A 27,424-nucleotide genomic window follows, 5' to 3' on the forward strand; every position below is an offset into this window, starting at 1 on the left:
TCAACAATTAAGAATTTGTTTAGAGATTTTCTATTTTACATTAGAAGAGTTTAAGGTTAACTATTTCTTTAGTTATTTGGTATTTTTGAAATTTTGTTATCCGTGGTTGCCTCATGATTGGTGTGACACCCCGAATCTTCGCGGTTTATCTAAATTCTATTAGTTTAGGCCTAATTGCCATTTTAAATTTCTATCCCTAATTAATTTTTTTGTATATTAAATTATTAATATTTTTGCATTTTAATTTTTACCATATTTTATTTTATTAAATTTGGTATTTGTTAATTTAAAATATTTAAATTTCATTTTATTTTTAATTTATAATTACGAAAAGATAAAATAAGAGATGGAAAAGAGAGAAAAGAAAGAAAAGAAAAAATGGAAAAGAAAACCAAAAAAGAGAAAAAGCCCCATACCTACCACCAACCTCCCATGCCTTGCGGGTCCCACAGCCATCCACTTACCACTCAACTACTCACTTAGATGCTTGCCATGTGGCGCACATCCAAGCTTCCTCCATGCCTATTTAAAGGCTTTCTTCTTTCTCATTTTTTACACTTCATTTCTTCTTCCATCTTCACTTTCTAGAAAGAGATTTTAGAGTGAGAAAGAGGGTATTTTAGAGAGAGAAAGAAGCAAGAAAAAAGGAGAAAAGTATGAGTTTTGCAAGCGTGTTCAAGCGATTTCTAGAAGCCTTTTTCTCCACTTTCAAAAGACTAATCAACTCGATTTTGGTAAGGGATTCTTTAGTATTTTCATCTATATTTCTAAGTACTCTTTTTAGTTAATTAATTTGGTGAAATTGGATATTTGTTGAAATGGATTTCTATGCTTGTTTGGTGATTTATTTTTTATAGTGATTCATGATAAATGTGTTATAATGACAATTTGAGATACATGTGGGACTGATCCTTTGTCTTACTATTGATAATGGCAAAAAAAGGTTGTTCTTGAAGCTCTGATTTTAAAAAAAAAATCTCAATGGTCAAATCTCAGTATAATGAACTTTTGACCAAATATGTTGTTAAACCCCCACCGAGTTCTAGATGTGAGGTATGATACATGAAAGTGTGTCGTATGACTATAATGCATGAATTCCTATAAGGATTGATGTATAAGTCTCTATGGTGAATGATCATTGTTTAACCATAGAAATAGTGAACATGATGCATGAAAATATGATAACTAGAAATTACATGCAGGTTTGGTCATTCACCTTACATTAGTAATGGTGAAAAGGGTTATTATAGTAGATTTTAGATCTAGAGGATGACTTGAAGGTCAAATCTGAGTAAAATGGGCCTTCGGGCTAGATACGTGAAATAAGCCTTTGAGCTGGACATGAGCCTTTAGGCCGAATATGTGAAAAAGGGGTCAACAGGCTGGATAAGTTATGGAATCCTTGTGGATTCAGAAACGATTACATTGAACTTGTAGTATGCATATGAAAAGAATATAAAATTATTATGGACATGAAATAAACAAGTGAAAGGAATGGAAGAATTTGTTCGACTATTGTCTCTTAGGTGTTTCTGTTTTTTCCTCCTCCAAAAAAGTGTTGGTGAAACACTCTCTGTGATGCTCAACGGTCCCTCTAACAAGAGACAATATGTGTTAGGTATATGTAGGGTCACAGCCAGTAAGTACGACCGTGGTGATAGTTTAGATAAGGAAATGAAATGAAAATTGCCCAAGAATGGGTTGGTGATTCACAGCAATAGCTGGAAATCTCTTTTGCCTTCATTGGATATATGTTGTAACGATTTCGTGCAAAAGTTAGTAAAAGACTTAATAAAACCTAATTATGGATAAGGGTGTTGATCATAATTTGTATGATGATTCTTTTCTTTGTTGAGTATGCCAATCATACTAATTGAATCTCTGTGATAATTTATAAGATAGTTCTTCTGTTTATTAAGTATGCTACTCGTACTAGTTGAATCTCTATGATGATTTGTATAATAGTTCTTCTATTTACTAAGTATACTGCTCATGTTAGTTGAATCTCTACAATGATTTATACGATAGTTCTTCTATATGTTGCTCGTAATAATTGAATCTTTATGATGATTGGTTCTTCTATATGCTGCTCGTACTAATTGAATCTCTATGATAATTTGTACGATGGTTCTTCTGTTTACTAAGTATGTTGCTCATACTAGTTGAATCTCTATGACAACTTGTACGATGGTTCTTTTGTTTATTGAGTATGTTGCTCGTGTTAGTTAAATTCTATGATGATTTGTACAATGGTTTTTTTGTATACTGCTCCTACTAGTTAAATCTCTATGATGATTTGTATGATGATTTTTCTATTTACTGAGTATGTTGCTCGTACTAGTTGAATCTCTATGATGATTTGTACGATGGTTCTTCTATTTATTGAGTATGTTGCTCGTACTAGTTGAATCTCTATGATGATTTGTACGATGGTTCTTCTATTTACTGAGTATGCTACTCGTACTAGTTGAATCTCAATGATTTGTATGATGATTCTTCTGTTTATTGGGTATGCTGCTAATACTAGTTGATATCCATGATAATTTATATGATGGTTCTTTTGTTTATGGAATGTGCTTTTGTTTGATTTGTATTGAATATTTGATACGTTCGAGTATACTAATTGTGATATATTATGCCTGCTTAGATGTTGAATATTAGTTATGTAACTATTTCATCGGATTTCCTTAATAAAGACAAAAGAGGTTTCTAAATAATTAAATATCTTCATCCCACTACGGTTGTCCGAGGTAAGAGGCGCATAAAGTATTATTTAAATTTTTTACTTTTTAAACCTTAACCGTGTGGTTTAAATACTGTTTTTCTTAGTGAGTTTACATATAACTCATGCCTAATCCGTGCCCCCCAGATGATGTGGAAGTTGATCCCCGAGTTTTGTCTTGAAGTTTATTTAGAACCATTCATGGATCCTTGATAATTCTTTAGGATATTATTCGAGTGCAATAGTTATTTCACACTCTGATCTAAAATTCTATAAGGACCCCCCTTTTGTATTCAATTATTTAAGATTGCCAAATTATGGCCTTTGATATAAATCCTTAAAACTTAGTTTGTTCTGTAAGAGATTTCTGTTTTATGCTTTAATGTCAAAAATTGTCTTTAGCACTTATAAATACTTAATTAGTTGGCTCTCTTTTACCCATTAGGTATCTTGGATGTTACAAATGGTATAAGAGCCCAATTCTAAGAAAATCCCTTATATTAAGGTCTATAGTTTAGACTTACAGAAAACCTTTAGAAGTTCTTAGAATTAGAAATGACCTTTTCTTTCTATTCGTCAAGCTTGTTGTCTCTCTTTTGAATGATTAATGACTCGAGGGAGACCATCTGTAGAACACCCCGAGTCCCAGGACGCTCAAACCTGGGTCGAGTTTACCGAGTTATTCTGAGTCATCCAGGGTTTGACCGCTACTGCAGGTCATAACTGAAACCAGTCACCCCTGCCAATGATTTTCGCCATGTAGACAGAACCATTGCATAAAACAATCTGAGTTTAAGAGACTAAACCCTCCTTTCTTAAACGATGGATCAAATCCTTCGGCCACAGAAGCTTGGATTCTATAAATAGAAAAGTCTTTTTTTTTTTTTTTGGACCTCCAAGAGAAAGTGAGGAGTTGTGATGGTACATGTGGGAGGTAGATAACCATTATATTCAAGGTTAGCAGTATAACGAGTTTAGACAAATTCCTAATAAATCCATCCTCATTTTTGGAGACAGAAAGGAAATGACCCATTTTTGAAGCATCCTTTTTTTTTATTTAGGAAAGACCTTATATTTTTTCCAAGCATTAAAACAATATGTTTGAGATCTATTCAACCATGCTTAGTAAAGATCTATATATATATGTGTAATAATAAAAGAAAGAATACAATCTTATATCTAATATCTTAGAAGATCAACTATTAGGCTACCACAAATTGACCTCCCTAAAAATAAAAATTTATAAAACACAAGTGCTACTATTAACAAATTCAGTAAGATGAATTAACCCCAAACCTTCAGCAGTCATTAGCCATAAAGATCTGTTCCTAACTCATAATCGAACTTCCAAAGAAAATAGAATACCTGACTAGGATTCTCTATAAAAAGGACCTTACTCCTCCTAAATTAAATACTTATTGAGAGTATTCCTGGCAATATTTTCTAACAATAAGGCCTTTGGTTTGACAACCCGTACATATCTTTTCCTTACTCCCAAGTTGAAATCCAAAAGTACATGTTATACAAATAAATCAAGACAGATCTTTTAACTAGACACAATCACAATTAAATACATAAAAAATGCTTCTTCAAATTAACCGGCACAAAACAATAATAGGACAAACTCATGAATTATATCTTAGGGCCTTGCTTAAGTCACTCGAAACCTTGGGAGGCAAAGGATGTAGTACTTAGCCCTGGAAAGATTGAAATAAGTAGAGAATATATTTAGCCTTAATTAAGTTATTATTTGACCATTTGATCAAGGACCCCTAATAATCATCAGTAAGAAATATGAATCCCTAAGAATTACTAATATAGATATATCATATTAAGTCCGTAGATAATACTTTGAGGTTAGAAAACTACCACACTAAACATAGTTTAGAATCCCAAACTTTTAAAGACAATGCGTATATTGATATAATTAGAGAGTATAAAGGGAACTTATTTCACATAATCCTGTACTAATTCTTGAAAGATAGAGTAAATGAAATAATTTGGACACACGAATTTTGGATGACACCCCCTATCAGTTATACCTTAGGTGTGTAAAAAAGAAAAAATGTGGGACTAGTTTTTTGAATTATTTTAAGAAGTTTTCAAATTTAAAGGACCAGATTTTTAAAGGTGGGGGGAGAGGGGAGGGGAGAAGGGGGCACGTTTTTACACCCGAAGCGCGTATGGTTAAAATTCTATTAATTTGGGACTAATGGCCATTTTATATTTCTGCCCCTAATTAATTTCTTTGTATATTAAATTATTAATATTTCTATATTTTAATTTTTACCATGTTTTATTTTATTAAATTTGGTACTTGTTTATTTAAAATATTTAAATTTAATTTTATCTTTAATTTATAATATGAAAAGATAAAATAAAAATAAAATAAGAGATGGAAAAGAGAGAAAAAAAAAAGAAATAAAGGAAAGGAAAACCAAAAAAGAGGAAAAGCCCAATACCCACCCCCATGCCTCCCCATGCCACCCAATGCCTTGCAAGTCGTACGGTCACCCACTCTTCACCTACCACTCAACTGCCCACTTGGATATTTGTCATGTGTCACACATCCAAGCTTCCTCCATGCCTATTTAAAGGCTCTTTTCTTCCTTATCTCTCACACTTCATTTCTTCTTCCATTTTTACTTTCTAGAGAGATATTTTAGAGTAAGAAAGATAGAATTTTAGAGAGAGAAAAAAGCAAGAAAAAAGGAGAAAAGTACGAGTTTTGTAAGCTTGTTCAAGGGATTTTTAGAAGCCCTTTCCTCTATTTTTAAAAGACTCATCGATTTAGTTTCGGTAAGAGATTTTTCAGTATTTTCATCTATATTTATGAGTGCTCTTTTTATTTAATTAATTTGGTAAAATTTGATATTTGTTAAAATAGATTTCTATGCTTGTTTTGTGATTTGTTTTTAATAATCATTTATGATAAATGTGTTATAATGGTGATTGGAGATACATTTGGGATTAACCCATTGTCTTACCATTGGTAATGACAAAGAAGGTTATTATAAGGAGCTTCGACTTTAAAGAATATCCCGATGGTCAAATTTCGATATAATGGGCTTTTGACCAAAGATGTTGTTGAACCCCCATCGGGTTCTAGATATGAGGTAGGATACATGATAGTGTTCCATATGTCTATGATGCATGAATTCCTACAAGAATTGATGTATAAGTCTCTACAGTGAATGATCACTGTTTAACCATGGAAATAATGAACATGATGCATGAAAATATGATAACTGGAAATTGCATGTCGATTTAGCCTTCACCTTACCTTAGTAATGGTAAAGAGGGTTATTCTAGTGGACTTTGTTTCAAGAGGATGACCCAAAGGTTAAGTCTAGGTAAAATAGGCCTTCAAGCCGAACATGGGCCTTTAGGCCGGATATGTGAAAAAGGGGCCTATGGGTCGGATAAGTTATGAAATTCCTGTGGATTCGAAAATGGTTCAATTGAACATGTAGTATTCATATGAAAAGAATATGAAATTGTTATGAGCATGAAATAAACAAGTGAAAAGAATGAAAAAATTCATTCAACTATTATTTCTGAGGAGTTTTTGTTTCTTCATCTTCTGAAAAAATATTGGTGAACTACTCCCTGTGATTATCAGCGATCCCTCTAACAAGAAAAGATACGCGTTGTGTACATGTACAGCCACAGTAGCGTAGTACAACCATGGTCATAGCTTATATGGGGAAATAAAATGAGAATTGCGTGTGAATGGGTCAGTGATTCATAGCGGTAACTAGGGATCCCTTCTGCTCTCAGTAGATGTATGTTGTAATGGTTTCGCACGAAGGTCAATAAAAGAACTTAATAAAACCTAGTTACAGATATGGGTAGTAATGATAATTCGTATGATAATTCTTTTGTTTACTGAGTATGTTGCTCGTACTAATTAAATCTTTATGATGATTTGTACAATGGTTCTTCTGTTTACTGAGTATGTTGCTCGTACTAGTTAAATCTCTATAATGAGTTCTATGATTGTTCTTCTTTTTACTGAGTATACTGCTATGTTAGTTGAATCTCTACGATGATTTGTACGATGGTTCTTCTATATGTTGTTCGTACTAGTTAAATCTTTATGATGATTTGTATGATGGTTTTCTTGTTTATTGAGTATGCTGCTCGTACTAGTTAAATCTCTATGATGATTTGTATGATGTTTTTTTTATTTACTGAGTATGTTACTCGTACTAGTTGAATCTCTATGACAATTTGTATGATGGTTCTTTTGTATGTTGCTCATAGTAATTAAATATTTATGATGATTTATATGATGATTCTTCTGTTTACTGAGTATGTTGCTCGTACTAGTTGAATCTCTATGACGATTTGTATGATAGTTCTTCTATTTATTGAGTATGTTGCTCGTACTAGTTGAATCTCTATGATGATTTATACGATGGTTCTTTTATTTACTAAGTATGCTACTCATACTAGTTGAATCTCTACGATGATTTTTACGATATTTTTTTTTTGTTTGCTAAGTATGTTACTTGTACTAGTTGAACTCTATGACAATTTGTATGATGGTTCTTTTGCATGTTGCTCATACTAATTGAATATTTATGACGATTTGTATGATGGTTCTTCTGTTTATTAAGTATGTTATTCGTATTAGTTGAATATTTATGATGATTTGTACTATGGTTTTTTTATTTATTGAGTATGCTGCTCGTACTAATTGAATCTCTATGATGATTTGTATGATGATTCTTCTATTACTGGTATGTTACTTGTACTATTTAAATCTTCATGATGATTTATATGATGGTTCTTCTATTTATGGAGTGTGTTATTTGTTTGATTTCTATTGAATATTTGATAAGTTTGGGTAACCAATTGAGATATAACACGCATGCTTAGATGTTAAATATTGGTTATGTAATATTTCACTAGATTTCCTTAATAAAGACAAAAAAGTTTTTTAAATAATTAAATATCTTCATCCCATAATGGTTGTTCGAGGTAAAAGGTGCATAAAGTACTACTCAAATTGTTTATTTTTTAAACCTTAGCCGTGTTGTTTAAATACTGATTCCCTTACTAAGTTTACATCGAACTCACTCCTAATCTGTGCCCCCCAGATGATGTGGAAGTTGAGCTCCGAGTTGTCTCTTGAAGTTTGTTTAGAACCATTCACAAATCCTTAGTAATTCTTTGGGACATAATTCGAGTGCAATAGATATCGCGCACTCTAATGTAAAATTCTGTAAGAACCCCACTTTTGTATTTAATTATTTAAGATTGTCAAATTATGGCCTTTGATGCAAGTCCTTAATACTTAATTTGTTCTGGAAAGTATTTTTATTTCCATTTCAATGTCAAAAATTATTTTTATCACTCGTTATTACTTAAATAGTTGGCTTCCTTCTATTTATTAGGTATCTGAGATATTACAATCGATATTTACATTATAGAAAATACATGCAAGGAAAATTTTGTATGTATGTTCAAGACTTGAAAAGGAGTCAGAACGTTACAAGCAAGATATTAGTAGTTGAATATATTGATATTGAACTAGTGATTGTTGATCCTCTGATGAAAAGACACCACCAATGAGTTTTAAGGATCATATAAAAAAAATGAGACTTGGTTCCATGATATGATTTTTATTGCATGTACATTTGTGATTTTAATGAAATTCTTATTTAATTGTGATGCTTTCTCATTTTTAGTTATTCATTAAGTTTTGTTACTCAATATAGGTTGACATTCAAGAAACATAACGTATTGTGCTATATATAAAGTAATACTCATGTTTAGAGGATTTGGTATAATGATTTATATGTTTGTTAATTAAATAAAAATTTTGATAAATATCTATATTATTTTGAAGTAAGACATGCTGATCAAGTGAGAGAATGAAAAGGGCAACCATTTGTTGTAATCCCTTCTAATGAATAGTAACAATTAGTTGGTCAACATCAAAAGTTACTACGAGGTAATAGTCATCTTTGGGGAAAGGGTTTTTATCCATACACAGAGGCATGGTATTGGAGTGCGATTCTAGCAATTTCTTCATAAAAATATATTGCCTATACATACTGCAATCTTCAAGTGTGCATCAATAGCTTGAGGCCGATTTTCTGCTTTCATTAATATTCCGCATGCATTTGATATTGATATGCAATAAAGATATTACATGATTTCATATTATTTTATTTTGCAAAATTTCTAACATTAAATAATAAGGGATTAATACAAATGTGTCACAGTTTTAAAAATATCGTCTGTTAAAGCAAATGTTAAAGTGTCACATCAAGCTGCTGAGATCTCTTTTCAGATGCATCAAACTTTTTTTTTTTTAAAGAAATGCACCAAACTATTAAAAGTGAAAATGTAATTTAAATAAATAAAAAAAAATTTTAAATACTAAACTAGTCTACTTTACTATTATTTTCAAAGTACAATTTCATTCCTAATAACTACATTTTTTGATGTATTAAACATATATGGATTTAGAAAATAAAAGCTTAAACAAGTAAACAGAACCCAACTATTTTCCCCGATTGCTGTTGCTCTACACCATGACAAACTTTAATCACCTCCAAGTTCAGATTTAACCTTGCAATTGATTTCTTCAGATCCATGTTACCAATATTTAACTGATTAAGAAATTTATGTAACTTCCAGCAAAAACAGAGAAATTTTTATATATGTACTGCATGCATGTAAAGACCCACAAGAGTATACAATCAAACCTAGTTTATCTCTGCTTCCTGAGCTGCTCTAGATCTTTTAATTGTTTTTTCAATACTGCATGTTGATGCCACATTCTCTCCAACCGCGCCTCGACCATGACCATCTCATCCTTAAAGTAGTGAATCCGCTTTTCCAACCACGCCATGGCTTCTGATGATCTTTCGCTAGCCCCACCACCCATGTAGTCAGCTGGCGAAACCACATGGATATGTTGAGGTCTGTTTAATAGCACAACTATACTCACCTACAATGGAGAAAGCCACTGTAACTCATGTCTTGTATCATGAGAAAGCTGACAAATTAGTTGAAAGTTATAGCATTCATCAATCTGCAAGATCGGAGAAAGTGAATCTACATGAAAAGTTATCAAGCAACCATAGACTTGGATATCTAGGAGGTTGTGGAAATTAGAAGCAATAATTCAAGTCGATCGATTACGATAAAAAATTCAAGTCAATCGATTTAGGCACTGAATAAGCTCTTTGAATGTCCCAATGCCATTAATAACATTACATTGCATTCTGTTCAAATCCATTCTTATTGGATATAGAATTGACTTAAAATTAGAATGTCTATCATTCAAATTTCTATTCCTTTGTATATACCTACGTTCTTATTTCATAAAATTAAGATTTGAATCAAATTCAAGTGGCATGCCCCTTCCCTCCTTTATTAACAATGATGTGTTCAAGCTTACCTCCCTCACAATACTACTGTCTACATCTTTTACTTCCCTCAGCTGTGCACCCCTCCTTGTCTAATGGGTGTGATACGAACCAGCAAAAAAGAAAGGAGCTCTTTTGATGAAAAGGAGATGGATGATATAATACTACAGCCAGGTGTCAACATTGGAACAATTTGACATACTAAATAAAAGAAAGGACCAATTTGACTTGTCTTAGTCTTTTTTTGGGGTAACAAAGAGAAAATCTTGGAAAACTTTTAGTATAGAATATGATCAAACTTCAAATTAATTGAGAGGCAGTGTGAAGAAAACAATGAAAATTTCAGAAAACAATAGTGAAATTGGCTGGCGCCTATGAGATTTTAAGAATATATTTACTGCTATCAAAATAAGAAGAGCAATTAATAAATACCATATAGAAGAGCTAAGCAACCACATCCCGTAAAAAGTTGGTGAGCTGAACAAACATGAATAAAGGCTACTAAGCAGGAAAATTAATTGATAGTTGTTTACCTGCATAAGTAAGATTACTGCAAAAGCAATAGCTAACACCAGCGAAATGTGGCTTTGACTTTTTACTAACGAATAGAATTTCAGCAAATATTCTCCCAAAAAAGATGAGAGTGGTGAAGTGCTAATCCAACTTCCTTGCAAGAGACCGCGTACTTGTTGGTTAGCAGTCACAGAATCAGACATTTTTAGTCTCTTTGTGTGATCTTCCTGTGATCTTTGGGAAGTTTCCACGGTCTCCGTTGGCCTTTCAATTTGAGTTTCTGTATTCTGAATTGAGTTAGCAGTTGAACTGATTTCTGTGTTAAAGAAATCAAGATATTGTGTCAGTCACATGGCTTGAAGAATAGGATACCAAACACTGGAGAAATGTATCTAAATAAAGATTGAACCTTCTCTTTTCTCGATTTTCTTCTGCTTCAAAAATTCATGCGCCTGCATAAAAAGTAAATGTTCTTATGTGGATGCTTGATCTAAGATAAACTGAAAGTTGAACAGAAACTGAGAAGATGAAGTTAATACCATTTCTATCCATAATGCATAAGCTTCTCGGCATTCTTCCAAAGTAGACTGCACAATTTTTCCTTTTTTCACAAAGAAATACTAGCCTTTAGTTCAAGTAACATGCAAAACATAAAGTAGATTGACTGAAAATATAAAGAACAAAGGAAAAAGAAAAAGGACAAACAATCAGAATAAATGCCAAATCGTAAACTTGAAGCAAACTGGAGACTCAAATAGCTCAAGAAGGAATTCAAATCATTGAACTCTTTCTTTCTTTGAGGGAGAGCGAAAAGCAAAGTATTGAACTCAAGTCCCCGATTTTAAATGTTTCAGCCAGGAAAGCTACCTCATTTTGCTATGCAGTAAAAACTAAGATTCTTTTCCCACATCCACCCACTTGCCATATCTTGGCCCTTGGATCATTAGAATTAGATGGCAACAAACCAAAGCAATACAAGTCTCTATTCTACGATTGGGACTAAATTTAACTAAAGAAATTTCTTAATTGTTGGAGAAAATAAACTATGGCGAAGCCATAGAGGTTCTTAAAAGGATAACAGAATGATGTTAACAAAGTGTGATAATTAATCAAAAGAGCTCAGAGGATATAAATCATAAAATAAATGAAAACCTTTCCACACAGTTCTTTTTGTAAATGCCACATTGATGTAAACTCGCAAAATGCAGCATTTCTCTGAGTCATTGGTATCCCCTTGTACATCCCAAAGTCCCTGTATTGCGCATTAGGAAAACAGATACAGCTATGCCATGTCAAAACATATGTATGTCAAACACAAATATCATAAGGACACTACTATAGTCAGAGAAAAGAGGTTCAAAGAATCAATAATAATAATAGACAGCCAAAGGATTCAGATGACATTTCAACTATTATATGACTATATTGCTGGTAGTGAAAAATGTATATTTCTGAATGGTAAACTGGAGGTAAATCTTTCTGATTTGCTAATGGAACACATACATCCATCGAAATTGAATTCCACATGCCAGTCTCCCACATCTTAAGAGAGTGAATGCCTCAAATCCAAAGGCCACCAGAAGAATATTGGAATTCAATAGAACCTAAGACAAGTTTCGCTACTAGCAGCTTGTTGTGATTGAGAGGACCATTTAGGTGTACATATAGCTATGATTGAGGTAGTTGAAAATATTTAATCACTCATAAATATGTAAGCTACTATTAATATAATACCTCCACTTGAAAATAATCTCCATAAGGCACATCATTGATTTCTTGTGATGTCTCAATAACCAAATGGCTGGCACATGAAAGTTAAAATGTCAGCATATATAACAAACAACCTATGTCAGAGCATTTCATAGGAGAACAATACAAAAAATGGAAAAAAAGAAAATGGAACTCACATCGAGAAACTGATCGGAAGCTGGTTAAAACAAAAATTTTTGAGTTGAAATTTCGGTAAAAAAAGAATCCTGTTTCTCCTTTTTGATACTCTAACTGCCTCTCATTTTCTTTTGCTTTGAGGAAGAGAATCTCTTTTTTTTTTTCTATTTGCAAGGTATGGAAATTGAATCTCACATTGAAAGCATCAAACTATAGTATGGAGTTTCTGTAGGTTTTAGGACTCTCCAATCTCAATAGCTAATTTTGAGGTGTGATTTTCCTAAAACAAATATCAGTAGTATCAAAGCAATCCACCATATTTTCCTTCGAAATGTACTCGGTGTGGTTGGTGCCACTGGAAAGGTAATGTTTGTACAAGCTACAAAAGCAGAGTGAATTATTGTATGCTAATTGTAAGCTATAAGACTTGACTCCCATATTGAAAGTATAAAATTTTGATGTTGAAGTTCTCAATTTGGGCTCTGTGACCTCAATAGCTAACACTTTATGTGCAGTTCTACTAGGGAAAAATAATAACAGACTCTTTTCATAAAAGATCTATGCAAAACATGCACATCACAAGATTTAATGACCAATAATTAGTGAAGAATATGATATCACAATATTGTAGTTACCTGTTTCTGTAAACTCGAAATTTTGATATCTCATGGCAGCTGCCAAATTTTGCACCTTCATGGAAAATTTAAAAGTTAGAACTTAAACACACACAAGCCCACACAAAGAGATCATTTAAATTCATAAAAGAAATACTAATTAGTACCAAAATAAATTTTTATTGGATGTTGAAAAGATACATCACGAGCATGGCCAAATTTTTCATGAGGATACCATGAACTGCATCGAAATTCTGAAAAGACGCAAAATAAATAATAAAGTTAAAGGTAGAAAAGTATATCTTCCACAACAGTAGAAACCAAAATATGCATTAATAATAATTCCATAGAAGTTCGGTGCACATAACCTTTATCTCCACATCTTCTATGAAAAGATTCCATAAAGCTAACAGCAGTATTTGAGAAAAACAAATAAAAAAACTCCTCTACTTTTATCTGCCACGCAGAAAATAAAACTAAATTCAGAATAAATTTCCTAGATATTTGACCAGCAGATTCTATAATATGGTAAAACAATAAATTTCATAATTTAAGAAATATCTGAGAAATGGAAGAATGTAACACAACCTGAAACTTTGCTTCTGCAACCATGGTATAACACTCTGGTACTGCACATCAGAAACAAACAGTTCAGATTGTAAACAAGAAATTAGGTATGAGTAGCACCAAAAAACTAGAAGTAGATGCGATGCTAATTCATAAGAAAAGCCATGCCATCTCTGGTCAGTTGGAAGTAAAATGAACCTTTAGGGGTTGCAAATAATACGCTCTAACATATTGAAGTTAGTGTACGTGCTGCAGCAAGAGCAATATCGGTAAGTAAATGTAGATAGGATAATCTCCTCTTTTCTTGTTCTCATCTCATCTGTTTTCCTTTACAATTGTAATTTAAACTTTAGGGGGTCAATTCTGTCTGTTGTTGCTGTTTCCTTGGAGGCGGTTTTTTTCTGTCCTTATTTTGAAACCTACAGAAGGTGTTATTAAGGAATAAGGGGTAGGAGAAGACTTCAAAAAAGGTGTTAATTAATGAACAAGGGCTAGAAAAGGAATTCCGAAAGTTGAGTATTTTTCTTAGTCAAGAGAACAAAAGGCTCTTTCTTAACAAGCCCTTATTATTTAGAGATTGGAAGGTGCTCTATTAATGAGCCATTCTCCTCTCTCCCAACAAACCAATAACAGAATCCAACCAAGGAGATATTTGGTATCCAATTGTTATGCGTGACTCCAGATTCCTAGATCCCTACACAAACAATTTATTGGGTATGCAATGTAGGATAAAGAGAGTTTATACTTGGAGAAAATTTATTTGTAACCAAGAATTGGAGATCTGGAATTTTACTAATCAAACCAATAACTTAATGTTTATATGCAATAATATGAACAGTCTATTTCATAACTAAGAAAAAGTACTATATTTATAGGCATCATAAAACAACCACAACAGAAATTCTTAAATATATCTAGCAATTCTACTAAAATAGGAAAACAAGCTAATTAATTGAATAACTTATCAAATAATAACTAAATATAATCCTAACTAAATAAGAAATAATAAACTCATACCATAACAATTCCATAGATACTAATTCCTAAATAAGCTAAAAACACCTTCATGATACACAAGCATTACAATTCCATAAATATAGCTTAATGTTTAAATATGTCTACTTCAATATCTTTTTGTTCTGCATATCATTCTACCCCAGTTGGTGAAAATTCGACCTTAAACTTTGAAATGTGAAGTAGAAAGAATACCAAAGTTAAAACTTATTTTCCTAACAACTAAGCTTGCAAACTTGACATGAGGAAACAAGAATCCTTGAAAAATTAAGGATTCTAAAGGTATAGTGAACCAATTAGGAATTACCAAACCAACATAAGGAAGATAGTCAAACTTTCCTTGTGTTGTTAGAAAACAAAGAACTTTTGGTATGGTATCATTAGGCGAGGTCTCTTTGTTCTTAATCAACAAGAACATCATCATTTTCAACCTCCCAACATCATTGCTTATCATTAAATTGAGAGACCCATCGCTAGGTGACTTAATTTGTAAATATAAATTACATCCTTTACAATTCATCTCATTGTCTTATCTGTTAACTTGTATAATTAGTTGGATGGTCTGGTGATCTCCTTGGTTACCTCATTTATAACTTACTCTCATGGGTTGGATCATCAATAATAGTGACATCATCTTGCTCATAGGAAAAGATAGGTAGTCGCATACAGTGGTCAGTACATCACTATAATCCTACAAGAGAATGACTGATATTTATTGCCTGCATTAAAGATTGTTTATTCTTAGAGGCACAACTCTAAAGAACTCCCCCTACTAACCAATGAGCAATAAGCAAAACTTTTTGTTATCTCTTCAAACACTATGCAAAAGTGGAGAGAGCAACTCAATTAAGATTTAATCACTTTCTTGTGAAAAAGTGATCATAATCGCTTTTGTGTACAAGAGAACATTCTTCCATTGAGGTCAAATAGATTGAAAAAAGTGCTTGAACATTTTTACAATTAATTCTTCACAACCAAGATCCAATATCACCAAATATAGTCCAATTGTTGCAACTATTTCAATAATTAAGATATCTCTAACGCGTGATTGTCTTGTCCAATCATCTAATATTTTAAATATAGAAAAAATTAACTCAAAACCATTTTCATTAGTGCATCATCATAAGAAATATCTGTTACAGTTATTTTGGTTATATCACATACGCAATAAGCTACTTCAATTTTCACATTGATATGTAAGTGCTTAAGAAAGTTGATCACCGAGCAAAGCTCTTAATAGTGAACAAAGTGCATCTCGCGTTGACTTAGATGGCTCTTAATACACTTTTGCTAGATAATACTTGACTTTGTCCAAAAGAAGTTTACTAGTTGAATAAGGAGGGTCAATGAGCATATAACTTACATTCAAGCCCTTTTGCTGCATAATATCATAAAACTGTTAGCATTACATTCATTCTCTCTCCCATAAATCTAATTGGAAAACCTAACATACATCTTAAATCATTGGCAGAATGCATGAATAAAATTATCAATCTGCCTAGAACATGAACTCAAGCAAACTAACCTCCCAAAGTGAAAGAAAATGCTCTAACCTTCAACTACTGTATTTCAAATGACCAGAGCTGGTATTGTGGTGGCTGAACTGGACAAATTAAACCGATTTGAACAGTCAACAGAAACTTCAATTAAGATCAATACATAATGGTCAACACATGGGACTCACACGTCAATTTTGGAGGTACTTTGTAGTTGATCTTTCAGTCAGGGAGTCCTCTAGAGCCCTTGATTTGGATCTGATGTCAGTACTCGTTGAAGTTATCCAGAATGGTAGAATCCAGCAAGACAACAGCAAGACCAACTTCAAACAGCAATTTGCGGTGGTTTCCAAAAACTTTTAGGGGAGAGACTCAGTGGGTATGCCATTTGGTATCCCCTAGAATTGGTTGCCCACCTCTCAGCAGCAACCAGCAAGTGCTTGTGGCTGACAATCTCTATCTTGAACTAACGTCTGTGTGCTGAAACGAAAATACTGTTTTGCCTAAGTTCTGCTTCAAGGTTCTGAGGTGCCATTCTGGCAGCAGATTCTAAATTTTTGGACAAAAATTATGGTAGTGTGATAAATCAAGGTTAGGCTCTAATACTAGTTGATATATAACAAAAAGAGCTTGGCTATAACATTTCTACGAAGATTAATTTTTATAGAACCACCAAGAATTAGATATCTAAGATATTAATAATCAAATCAGTAGTTCACTGTTCCTATAGTAACCAATATGAATAATCTATCTAATAACTAACCAAGAATACGCTACTTATAGGCACAAAAATATGATCAAGATAGAAATTTTAAATCTATCTAGGAATTCTATTAAAATAAGAAAACAAGTTAATTAATTGAATAATTAATATTTCCAAAGTATCCTAACTAAATAAGAAATAATGCCCATACCTTTAATAAGTTTATAGATGCTAGTTCCTAAATACGTTAAACACCTTAACAAATACATAAACATTACAATTATATAAATATATATTAAAACTAGAATATGTCCATCTTTAGTATCTCTCTGTTTTGGATCAGTATGATTCGGACCCCTATGCCAGAAGAACTCCCATCTGGGGAGAAAGTTATTGATCAGGAGATACCACATGCAGTTATCAGCACTCACTCATACCAAACTAAGCAGCAAAGAACACCAACCAAATTACAAGCTTGCAGACAAGGATGTCCTTAAGGGGGGATACAATGTTATGGTCCAATATAAGACTCAAATTAGTGCAGATGCTGCAACAAGAACAACTTTGCAATTGGAGTCAACAATTACAAAACAACTGCAGTTAGGCTATTATGTTTCTTTGTTTTAATCTGATTGCTTTTTCTCTAGTCTATTTTATTTTAGGGTTTGTTTTTTGAGAGAGAACTATTTTAGTTTAGATTTTAAATGTTCAGTTATGTCAATTGTTGATATTTTCTAGGAGGCAGCCTATTTCTGTCATTTTTGCAACCTACATAAATGGTAGGCAGAAAATTCAGTAAAAGTTTTAGAGTATCTTTTTACTCAACGGATTCAGTAAAAGTTTTAGAGTATCTTTTTGCTCAAGGGATCTAAGTGTTCAATCTTAATGAGCAACTACCATTTAGATATCAAATTGCTTCTCTTAATGAGCCTGTATGTTCTTTCCAGGCAACCCCTTAACGAGATGCAACCAAGGAGACCTAGCACATGATTTAACTTCTCCTAGAAGACAGAAAAAAGCTGATGCATCAATGAAATCCGACATTTATATTAACTAAATAAATTAAGTAAACGTTCCACACATAAATTTCAATATAGAGTCATAGTTTAAAAAAAAAAGCTGCCATATTGTTTCCAACATTAAATACCAATCTCAACACCTTCCATTTCTTCTACAGTACCTTACAAATTATTCAAAATCATCAAATGTCAACAAGATATCCTTTCTCAGATGCAAGGTCTAAGAAAAGGAATGAGTGGAAATCACATTGGATTTGAAAACTAATCGATTAATGAAGTCATCCACAAACTCATTAGGTTCATAATACCACCTATCCACAGAAGTCTGCCCAAATTTATCAGTTGTCAGTATTTTTTTACACATCAATACACCAAAGAACCAGGTTAAAATGCATCCACAACGTAACTGAAGAAACAACACTTTAGAAGCTCAATACAAAGGAAATTCGACATAGAGCAATGCCACAAGGTCAAGTTCTTGGTCCACACTTTGTATTAACCAATTCTATGGTTAATGAAATGTTGAAACAAAAACCACATATTGAGGGTAAGTAGAACAATGTTTGAGCTATCTAAGTAAACTCAGATAAAATCACAAAGTTATAACGGCAATAGCAAAACAATAGAGGAGAACTAACTAACTCTTAGGTGCATCAGAATCCTCTGGCTTCCAAGTCCAATTGGCTGAAGATGAAGTATCAGTACTTACAACTGGTACTGTATCCTGTTCTATATTGTCTTCCACCTTTGGAAGTGATGTCAGTGCATCATTTGCAATGCTGTCTAGGAGCTTAGCATCATTCGACGTAGAAGCATCCTTGTCCCTGTGTCACAAGTATGTGAATCCAGACTGAATTTCCTAAGGCAGTAACCAAAACCAACACAGGGTACATATATTCCGCTCTTAACAATACCTGCCAGTAGAACTCAGTTCATTGATCATGTGCTTAGAGGTATTGACCTTTTCAATTACAAGTCCATTCTCTTGGCTGCTGGGCTCAGATAAGGATTCCTGGAAAATCAGCTTATGAGAAATTAAAAAGAAAAAACAAAAGATGCAATATATCAATAACTCCATTTTTAACAAAATTCAGCTTATAACCACTAAGTTACTGAAGACACCTGTTGTTCACTGATAGCTTGGGAACCATTACCATGCTGCAACCATCCATCATTGATTATCTTAAAAGCTTCATCACGTGACAGAAATGATGCAAAGAAGTACTGCCAAATCAATAAATGGATTTAGACATTGGAGCTGTTACTGAAACTGAATGGTGAGGACAAAAAAACATTCAGGTCATAAGTTTTATAAAGTAACTGCTCCAGGAAATGATATAGGGGAAAAATGGTAAACAGATTTGGCATTTACCTTTTTCCCTCCAGCAAAAATTTCTATGGCATTTGGAAAGATCCCAGCTGTCTTTGCTCTTTTAACACTTGTAACCTCATGGAATGGGATTATTTTCTGTAGCACAAATTCTGATAAATATTGAGAACAAATCAAAAGCATTGAGAATATTTCAAAGCAACTAGAGATATAACCAAATTTTTGAATACTACCTTTGTCTCAAATCCAAAAATGTTTGAATAAAAGCAAATATGATGAAGAAAGAGGTACATATGTCCCTGTAAAAGTTAATGCGTAAGATGAAAAAGAGAACTGTAAGCCTTAACACCATAACCTTCAGTACCAATTAAAGCATGCTGAAGTAAACTACCTGGGAAAAAAATCAAAATGGTGCAGATTACCTGAAAGAGAATACTCTCCTGGAATGCACAATTGAAATCTTGAACAAGGACCTATATAAATGAAGAACAAAAGAAAAAAATTTTGTCTTCAGATATCAAGATAGATTCCTTCAAAATCTTGATTGTTCCTACAATTAATACCTGATTATAAGTGAGATGGCCCGAGATAAAATGGAAACTCAAACTTACTTAACCCTGCCCACTGTTCAACATATGAGACACAAAATGACAGTATTCCTGGGTGAAGCCCAGTTTTCCATTCTGATCTCCCCACGATCAATAACATGAACTTCTTTTCATGACTCATTTACAAGAAATTATTCAATAGAAATGAGAATTTTGATGGCCAATAGACTCAATTCTAAATAATGTACATAAATTTATCACAGCTCCACTTCCCTATTGATGATATTATACTTCATTCGCAGATTACCATATTATCAAAAAAATCCAAAGAAATTATCCAAAGTCACAAATCAATCATTAGAAACAATGCATGTCTTTAGAAGCCAAAGGGACTATCAGCTTCCATCCAAATAGAAGGAACAAGACATACTATGACTTGATATATTGATTATAAGAAGCACGGAGGCACTCACTTCTTCAGGTGGAAGTCGAAACAATTGACGATACTCCTCGCTTCTCAATGATGTTAATGACTGCGATGCAAAAAGCACAAGAACCGCACAATCTAATATCATAAGATTACTTAAAAATATCCTGGTTTCTGCACAACAAACTAATTATGTTTATCATATTTAAAGAAGGGAATAGATAATAGAGAATTCCCTTCTCCATGCCCTCTATCTCCTTTGCAGTTGAGCTAAAATCTCTAATTACTGAATAACACGATCAGTAAAGGAAACAAAAAGGTCTTCTTGATTTTTAGTAAAACCATGAGTTAAAAGTCAGGCGATCACGACATGACACTAATTGAGACAATCCACATTTTCATACTATAACTAAAATGTCAACAACCAAACTCTTTCAAGCTAAACTGAGCATAATCTCAGGAGTTCAAGAGAGATTAAATTCTCAGGCTTCAATAATTCTGAATTTTTCTTTTTCTTTTCCCTCAGTATAAGCCAATTCAAATCCAAATTCTTGTTTCTATTTTCTCTGCGACCGAACAGAGCAGTAACTAATAGAAAGCCGAACCTATTGTATAACCTTAGCTAAAAGAGAAACCGGAAACACAAAAATAAAAATTCAAGAATTGGAACAAGAACAAATTGAATAAACGTTCACGAAACCTGAGTCTCCGCGTCTCTGTTAGGGTTTGGAGAAGAATTGGAAGGATCGTCACGATCAGGCGTGTCGGCGGAATATGAGATACTATCTGAGGACGATGAGAACTCAGGTGCAACGTCAGAAGATGTCAATTTCGAAGGAGACGAGCCCATCATCACAGGCGGTGATACGTCGATCCTCTCTGGACTCGCCGACATTGCTGCCATATCTGGTAGCTCCTCAACAAAGAAATGGGGGAAGAAAAAGGTACAGAGAGAGAGAGAGAGATAGAGGAGTTTTACAGCACAGGTTTGATAGTCTTGCAATTGAAATTGAAATTGAAAGTGAGACGGGATTAACAAGAAGAAGATTTTCGGTTAGTCGCTTCAGTTTTGTTTCCACAGTTTGACAAAACTGAGAGACGCAACGGGGTCACATTGCAGTCAACGTCACTGCCGCGGCATGTCGATTAATCGCCGATGTTGACTAACCACCACGTGGCATAATAAGAAGTTGCAATGACATCTAGGCAACCCGTCCGTATAAATTACCAGCTGCGGTCACTGTAGTCGTTGCACTCAATCACAACCGTCAGTTTATATTAATCATTAATCTGACGGTCAATTAACCTGGCTTTTTTTTAGATCTTCAATCCTTAGATTGTAATCACATCTTCATGTCAATAAAATTTTAAAGCTTTTGCTTTATTTTTAAATTAGCTTTGGCTAATTTTTGAGAGTGTTCTTTAAAATTCTTTAAATTGAGAAGTTTCAGAAATCTTGTAGAGTTAAAGAATCAAGATTGTCTTATCAGTTAAGTTATGACATCCTTCTTGATTCTTTTATTTTCCCAATTATCTTAAATTTGCATTCATATTATTGGGTGTAGTTCAAGTAGGGGATAAAATAGGTGGGTAAGTTTTCTGATGTCATGTTGAGTGAGGTTTTGGGAGTCAAAACGATTCATCCTCATTTTTTGCCACGTCACTAAGCAGTGGCATCTTTTCAATTCCTTTTTATTTTTTCAATTACTTTGGTTTGTAATCAATTTGTTGGTTGTGATTCAAGTAGGGAGAGTTAATTAGGTGATTAAGCTTTCTGATTATAACGTTTTGTGAGGTTCTAGGGGTCAAAATGATCCTTCCAAATCCCCCCACCCCACCTTGCATCATTTAGTATCAAAGCTTAGGCTCCTAATGAACCTACTATCTTAAATTGCTTTAATATCATGTGATTGCATAATTAGCAATAATAATTTTTGCTCATTTGTTCATGTTGCGTCTCACTTGAATTCATCATATCCATCCAATTCAAGTGATCGTTTGTTTGTTCAATTAGTCAAGAAAATTAAAAAATTCAAAAATATATTGATTGCACATCATAAGCAATTTGGTATTTTGTTTTGGATTAAACTAGAACAAAGGAAGAGTACCTCACCTACCATATGTGTTTGAAAACCTTTGTTCCATTCTATTGCATAAAACAAAGGAAGACTACTTTACAAAAGTGAGTGAAAACCGTTTGCTTCATATTTAAATTCCTAGTTTTGCATCCTGAAATTTTGCATGAATGTTGTATAAAGAAACTTGATTAGTTATAGAGCATACTTATTTATTCGGGCCCTAAGCCGATTAAACTCTTTAAATATTTCGTGATTTTAATTTTTAGATAAATATCATATTTCATATTTTAAATTTCGTATATTTAATTTATTTAAATAATTTTTAAAATTTATCATTCCTTTTCGTCGTAGAAAAAAATTATATTTTTGTTCTTATTATTTAAAAATAAATTTCCAGAAAAAAGATGGAGAAAAGGCAAAAATCTAGCAAAAAAATGCTCGCGGGAAGGGTTCCACCTACGCAGGCACCGTGCGCGGCCAACACAAGACACATCCCGTCCCCCTAGGGAATGATGCCCAGTCTGTGTGCGCGTCCTATCTCCCACAGACTGACACAGTCCACGCATGTCCCATTGCGTGCAAATGGGCACGACTCCGTGCACCCTGTGCGCACAATAGGCCAGCATGCATGGGCCTACGCGTAGCACCCTACGCATTGTAGGACCTGTGCACGGTCGACTCAGGCAATGTGTTACTGCCTCGGGCAGTGCGCATCATCCCCTTGGGCGCCACGCACTCCCTTGGGTGGCGTGCACCGTTGGTTGGGCGGCAAGCCTTTGCTGGTTTAGACGGTGTGTCGTCGTCGCTTGGATAACGTGCCATCGTCATTTGGGTAATGTGCCTTTATTTTTTGCGTTGTCATCACATCACATCGTCTATCTGTCAGTCACCTCCGTCAGTCGTCACGTCACTTCTTTTTAATTAACTTTCTCTCTCTTCACTAGATTTTGCCACTTGGCACAAATCTAACGGTTTCCTCTATAAATAAGGACCCTCCCTTTACCATTTCCTCATCACTTCCATTCCATTCTTCCATCCTCCAAGAGCTCATAGAGAGAGGGAGTGATCTAGAGAGAGAGGGAGAGGAGAAGAAGAAGAAAAGGTGTAAGAAACTTCAAAGTTTTGATAAGGAATTTAGTATTTACTTTTAAACATCCTAATGAGCATTTCTAGAGAAAAATTATGAAATTTGAATTTATGATTTGCATGATTAAGTTTGAGTATCTAAACTAAGTAAATTTTACTTGACAATGCATGTTTTATGATCGTATATGAACTTGTTAATTTGCATGTGATTTAAATAATTTGATGCTTAAAATCAATATTGATATGTGGAAAGGTGATTAAGCATGAAATAGTATATAGACACGAGAAACATGTATCTGTATTGACATGCATAATTCATAAAGTATTTCATTAGACTTTTATCTCTGAAGGGTTCCTATTTTTTCCTCCCCCACTTGGTATGAAAAGACGTGAAATGTTCGCTCCCTGTGGATAACGATATACCGTCTGACAAGAGTAGTGATGTGATATTACTGCAAGGTTCACCCTTGGCCAAGTACAGTCGTAGCCATAGTTTTACTGATAGGAGCACTGTGGTTGAAACGATCGTAGTCATAAATCGTGTCATGGTTTGGCAAGCCATAAATGTGTTGTTGGTTTAGCAAGTCGCAAATTGTTGTTGTAATTGAAATGGTCATTCCACATGGGCAGTCGGAAATCCGTAATACCCTCAGTAGATGAAAGTTGGAATGATTTCGCGAAAAATAACATGAAAAACTGTGCATATCATGATTTATTTAATTTTTTCTATTATTTACATGATTGATTTGATTGATATGGCCATGACATGATGGATTTGATGTTTTCTTTAGTAAATAAATTATTTTCATAATTTAATAAAGGACCCTAACGTGACTTTTGATGGTAAGTGTTGATGACGTAATTAATCACTTTTAAAATCTTATGACGTTATTTAAATACTTTTTCCTTACTAAGAGTATATGAAATTCACCCCTTTCAATGGCCCCCTACAAATGAGGAAAATAATGAGGAACTGATCGTTAACCCACCCCTTGAAGTCTTTGATAATCCTGTGGATCCATAAACCTTGAGTGCATGACTTGTCCTGCACTCTGATGAGTCTTTTTACATAGTGAAAGAAGTGGTCCTTTTGTATTTTGATATTTTGTATTTTGTTGGCACTTCTGGCCTCAATTATTTGTGTAATTGGAATTCATATATTTTGTAAGGAATTTGTAATAAATTACTCCGTTGCATACAATAAACTACTATGCACTCGTACTCTATTTCTATATCTAGCACTCTTATGCCTTAATTAGTATTTGGGATATCACAAATGGTATCAGGCAGTTATGCCAACCAAATCCCTTACAATTGAGGTTATAGGTAGAAAACCCTCTAAGATATTTAGGAAATAAGTCATCTTTCCAAAAACTAGACCACCAACTCATATCTTCCTTTTCTTTTCTAGGAATGATGCGAGGGAGACATTCTATAGAACATACCGAAAGACTCGAGGCTCAGGATCATCCGACCAGAGCCGAGTTTACCGAACTCTTTTGAGCTATTTGGGGACTGACCGCAGTTGTAGGACAAAACCAAGCCAATCCTCGCCAACATTCTACCCCAGAATATTGACCAACTGAAAGATCTATCTCCCACAACATAGTGAAATTTAGAAAGCTAAACCCACCCCGCTACGAAAAAGGCCCTGACCCTTTAGTAGCTGAAGCCCGGATCTTACAAATAGAGAAATTTTTCTCTATCTTAGACCTAACCGATGAACAAAAAGTCCCCCTAACAGCCTTTAAGATGACCAGTGAAGTCGAACACTGGTGACTTAAAAAGGAAATCCTACCTACCTACTACTTAAAAAGTTTTTATGAACACATTCTTTGATATCCTTTTCTTAGCCTATATCTAAAAGAAGAAGGAGGAGGAATTTTAGAACCTCTATTAGGAAAACTTGAAGATTGCCTAATATACAGCCCTATTCGTCCAGCTTTCTAGGTTTGCCCACTAATGGTCACCCCCGAAAGTTGTAAAGTTAGAAAATTTCTGAAGGGTCTTCGTGCTAATATCTACGACCAGATTGTGATACTAAGACCTAGCTCGTATGTCGAGGTGCTAGAACATGCCTAGTTGGTTGAAGATCTTATCTCGACCAGGCACCAGTGTATTGCCTGAGTCTGTACCCAACAACAGCACTAACCCCCAATAACCTAGAAGAAGGTTGTCTGACCCAGTAAATATCCACCCTAATAAACGACTCTGAGTTGCCCCTCCCTTACTCTACCTCCACCTACTGGACTACTCGCCTGACCTTCCCAACTATGCTAGCATTGTGGTCGCTTGCATAGTGGTTAGCCCTATCAGCATTTTAATCATACCTGCTATAAATGTGGAAGCACTTAGCACCTTGTGAAAGACTACCCTCAGCGGTAGAAAGATGTGGCTAGACCTGTAGCCTAAGGTTATATGTATCACCTTGATGAACACGGTGCCCTCTCCACTCCTATCCTTATGCAGAGTATGCTTTTTATCCATGACATTTCCACCAAAGCTCTGATCGATATAAGTGTTACCCACTCTTTTATCTTTTGTGCATTTGTATGTAAATTAGATATTATGCCTGACCCTTTAGGTGAAGTACTAGCTATAGAAACTCCCTCTAAGGGTTTATTAAAAGCTCATTGTGTGTATAAAAATTATAAAATAAAAACTTTAGAAGTAAAATTATTAGTAGATCTAATACTTTTAAATTTCTCAAGATTTGACATTATTTTAGGAATGGATTAGTTAGAGAAATATAAAACAACCATTAATTGTGAAAGTAAAGTTGTAACCTTGCGATCCCCAAAAATAAAATAAAAAACCACTTTTGTTATTTTTAAACTATTGAATAAACAGGAATATAGATGTTGATCCTATTGTGTACTCTATTTCTACTATTTTTGACTCTCTGAAAGTTTTTTCGGAAGAATTACCTGGTCTACCTCCCCAGCGGGAGATAGAGTTTTCTATCAACCTGCTTCTTGGAATACAGCCAATCTTAAAACCTGTCTATCACATGAGTTGTACTGAGCTTGCAAAATTAGAAAACTAGCTTTTTGAACTTCTTAGTCAAAAATTCATCCACGCTACTCATTTCCCTTGGGGTGCCCCGGTGTTATTTGTGAAGAAAAAGGACAACTCCCTTAGATTATGCATAGATTATAGAAAACTCAATTAGGTAATGATAAAGAGTAAGTACCCATTATCTCGTATTAATGACCTTTTCGATTAGTTGCAAGGAGTTACAGTCTTCTCCAAGATCAACCTTAGATCAGGGTGCCTTTTGGACTAACTAATGCCCCTGTCACCCTTATGGATCTTATGAACAAGATTTTCTGGCATGCACTGTATCAATACGTCATTGTATTTATTAATGACATCCTAGTGTACTCAAAGAGTCCGTAAGTACATGCAATCCATTTATCTTAGGTATTAGGGACACTTTGTCGGAATCAGGTGTATATTAAGCTCAGTAAATGATCTTTTTGATTAGATGGAGTCTTCTTCCTTGGCCATGTAATTTTGAGCGTAGGAGTTTATGTGGATCCATCCAAAGTTGAAAGAGTACTCAACTAGAACCCGCCAACTAACATAACTGAGGTACGTAGTTTTATTGGTTTAATAGGTTATTACTGATGATTCATCGATGGATTCTCTAAGATTGTTGCTTCATTGATTCGTCTCACTAAAAAAGGTGTACCACTTGTTTGGGACTATGAATGTGGCGAAAGTTTTATGGAATTAAAATATCGTCTCACCTCTACTCCGATGTTGATATTCCCTGACAACACTAGAAGATTTCAGGTTTACTGTGATGTATCTCACATTAGTTTGGGATGCGTTTTGATGCAACACGGTAGAGTGGTCACTTATAGATCTAGATAATTAAATCCCATGAGCACAACTACCCTATTCACGACCTGAAATTGGCAGTCATAATCTTTACCTTAAAGATATGGCGCCATTATTTGTTTGATCAGACGTTTGAAGTCTACACTGAACCCAAACGTTTAAAGTAAATATTCTTGCAGAGGGAAT

General features: G+C 33.9%; 1 protein-coding gene across 3 annotated transcripts; it reads right to left on the bottom strand.

Annotated features, from left to right (window-relative positions):
• Positions 1-9,276: 9,276 nt before the first annotated feature.
• VAD1 (GRAM domain family protein) lies at positions 9,277-21,385 on the bottom strand. 3 transcript variants are annotated; one of them, XM_088219535.1, is made up of 18 exons: positions 20,929-21,379; positions 20,275-20,334; positions 19,676-19,726; positions 19,487-19,552; positions 19,296-19,391; positions 19,046-19,147; positions 18,838-18,947; positions 18,566-18,747; positions 13,713-13,753; positions 13,493-13,580; positions 13,292-13,378; positions 13,146-13,200; positions 12,358-12,424; positions 11,776-11,875; positions 11,163-11,224; positions 11,033-11,075; positions 10,644-10,939; positions 9,277-9,689 (listed from the first exon to the last, which is right to left on the bottom strand). In XM_088219535.1, the coding sequence occupies exons 1-18, from the start codon at positions 21,130-21,132 to the stop codon at positions 9,450-9,452; spliced, it is 1,950 nt and encodes a 649-aa protein (XP_088075661.1). In that variant the 5' UTR covers positions 21,133-21,379; the 3' UTR covers positions 9,277-9,449. The 3 variants fall into 3 exon arrangements, with proteins under 3 accessions (XP_088075661.1, XP_088075662.1, XP_088075663.1); XM_088219536.1 differs by having other exon boundaries at positions 18,838-18,935; positions 20,929-21,377; XM_088219537.1 differs by having other exon boundaries at positions 9,594-9,773; positions 20,929-21,385.
• Between the last annotated feature and the right edge of the window lie 6,039 nt (positions 21,386-27,424).

This window comes from Carica papaya, chromosome 5 (assembly GCF_054855325.1).
Source record: "Carica papaya isolate Zhongbai chromosome 5, ASM5485532v1, whole genome shotgun sequence".
In the NCBI taxonomy this organism is placed as follows: domain Eukaryota; kingdom Viridiplantae; phylum Streptophyta; class Magnoliopsida; order Brassicales; family Caricaceae; genus Carica; species Carica papaya.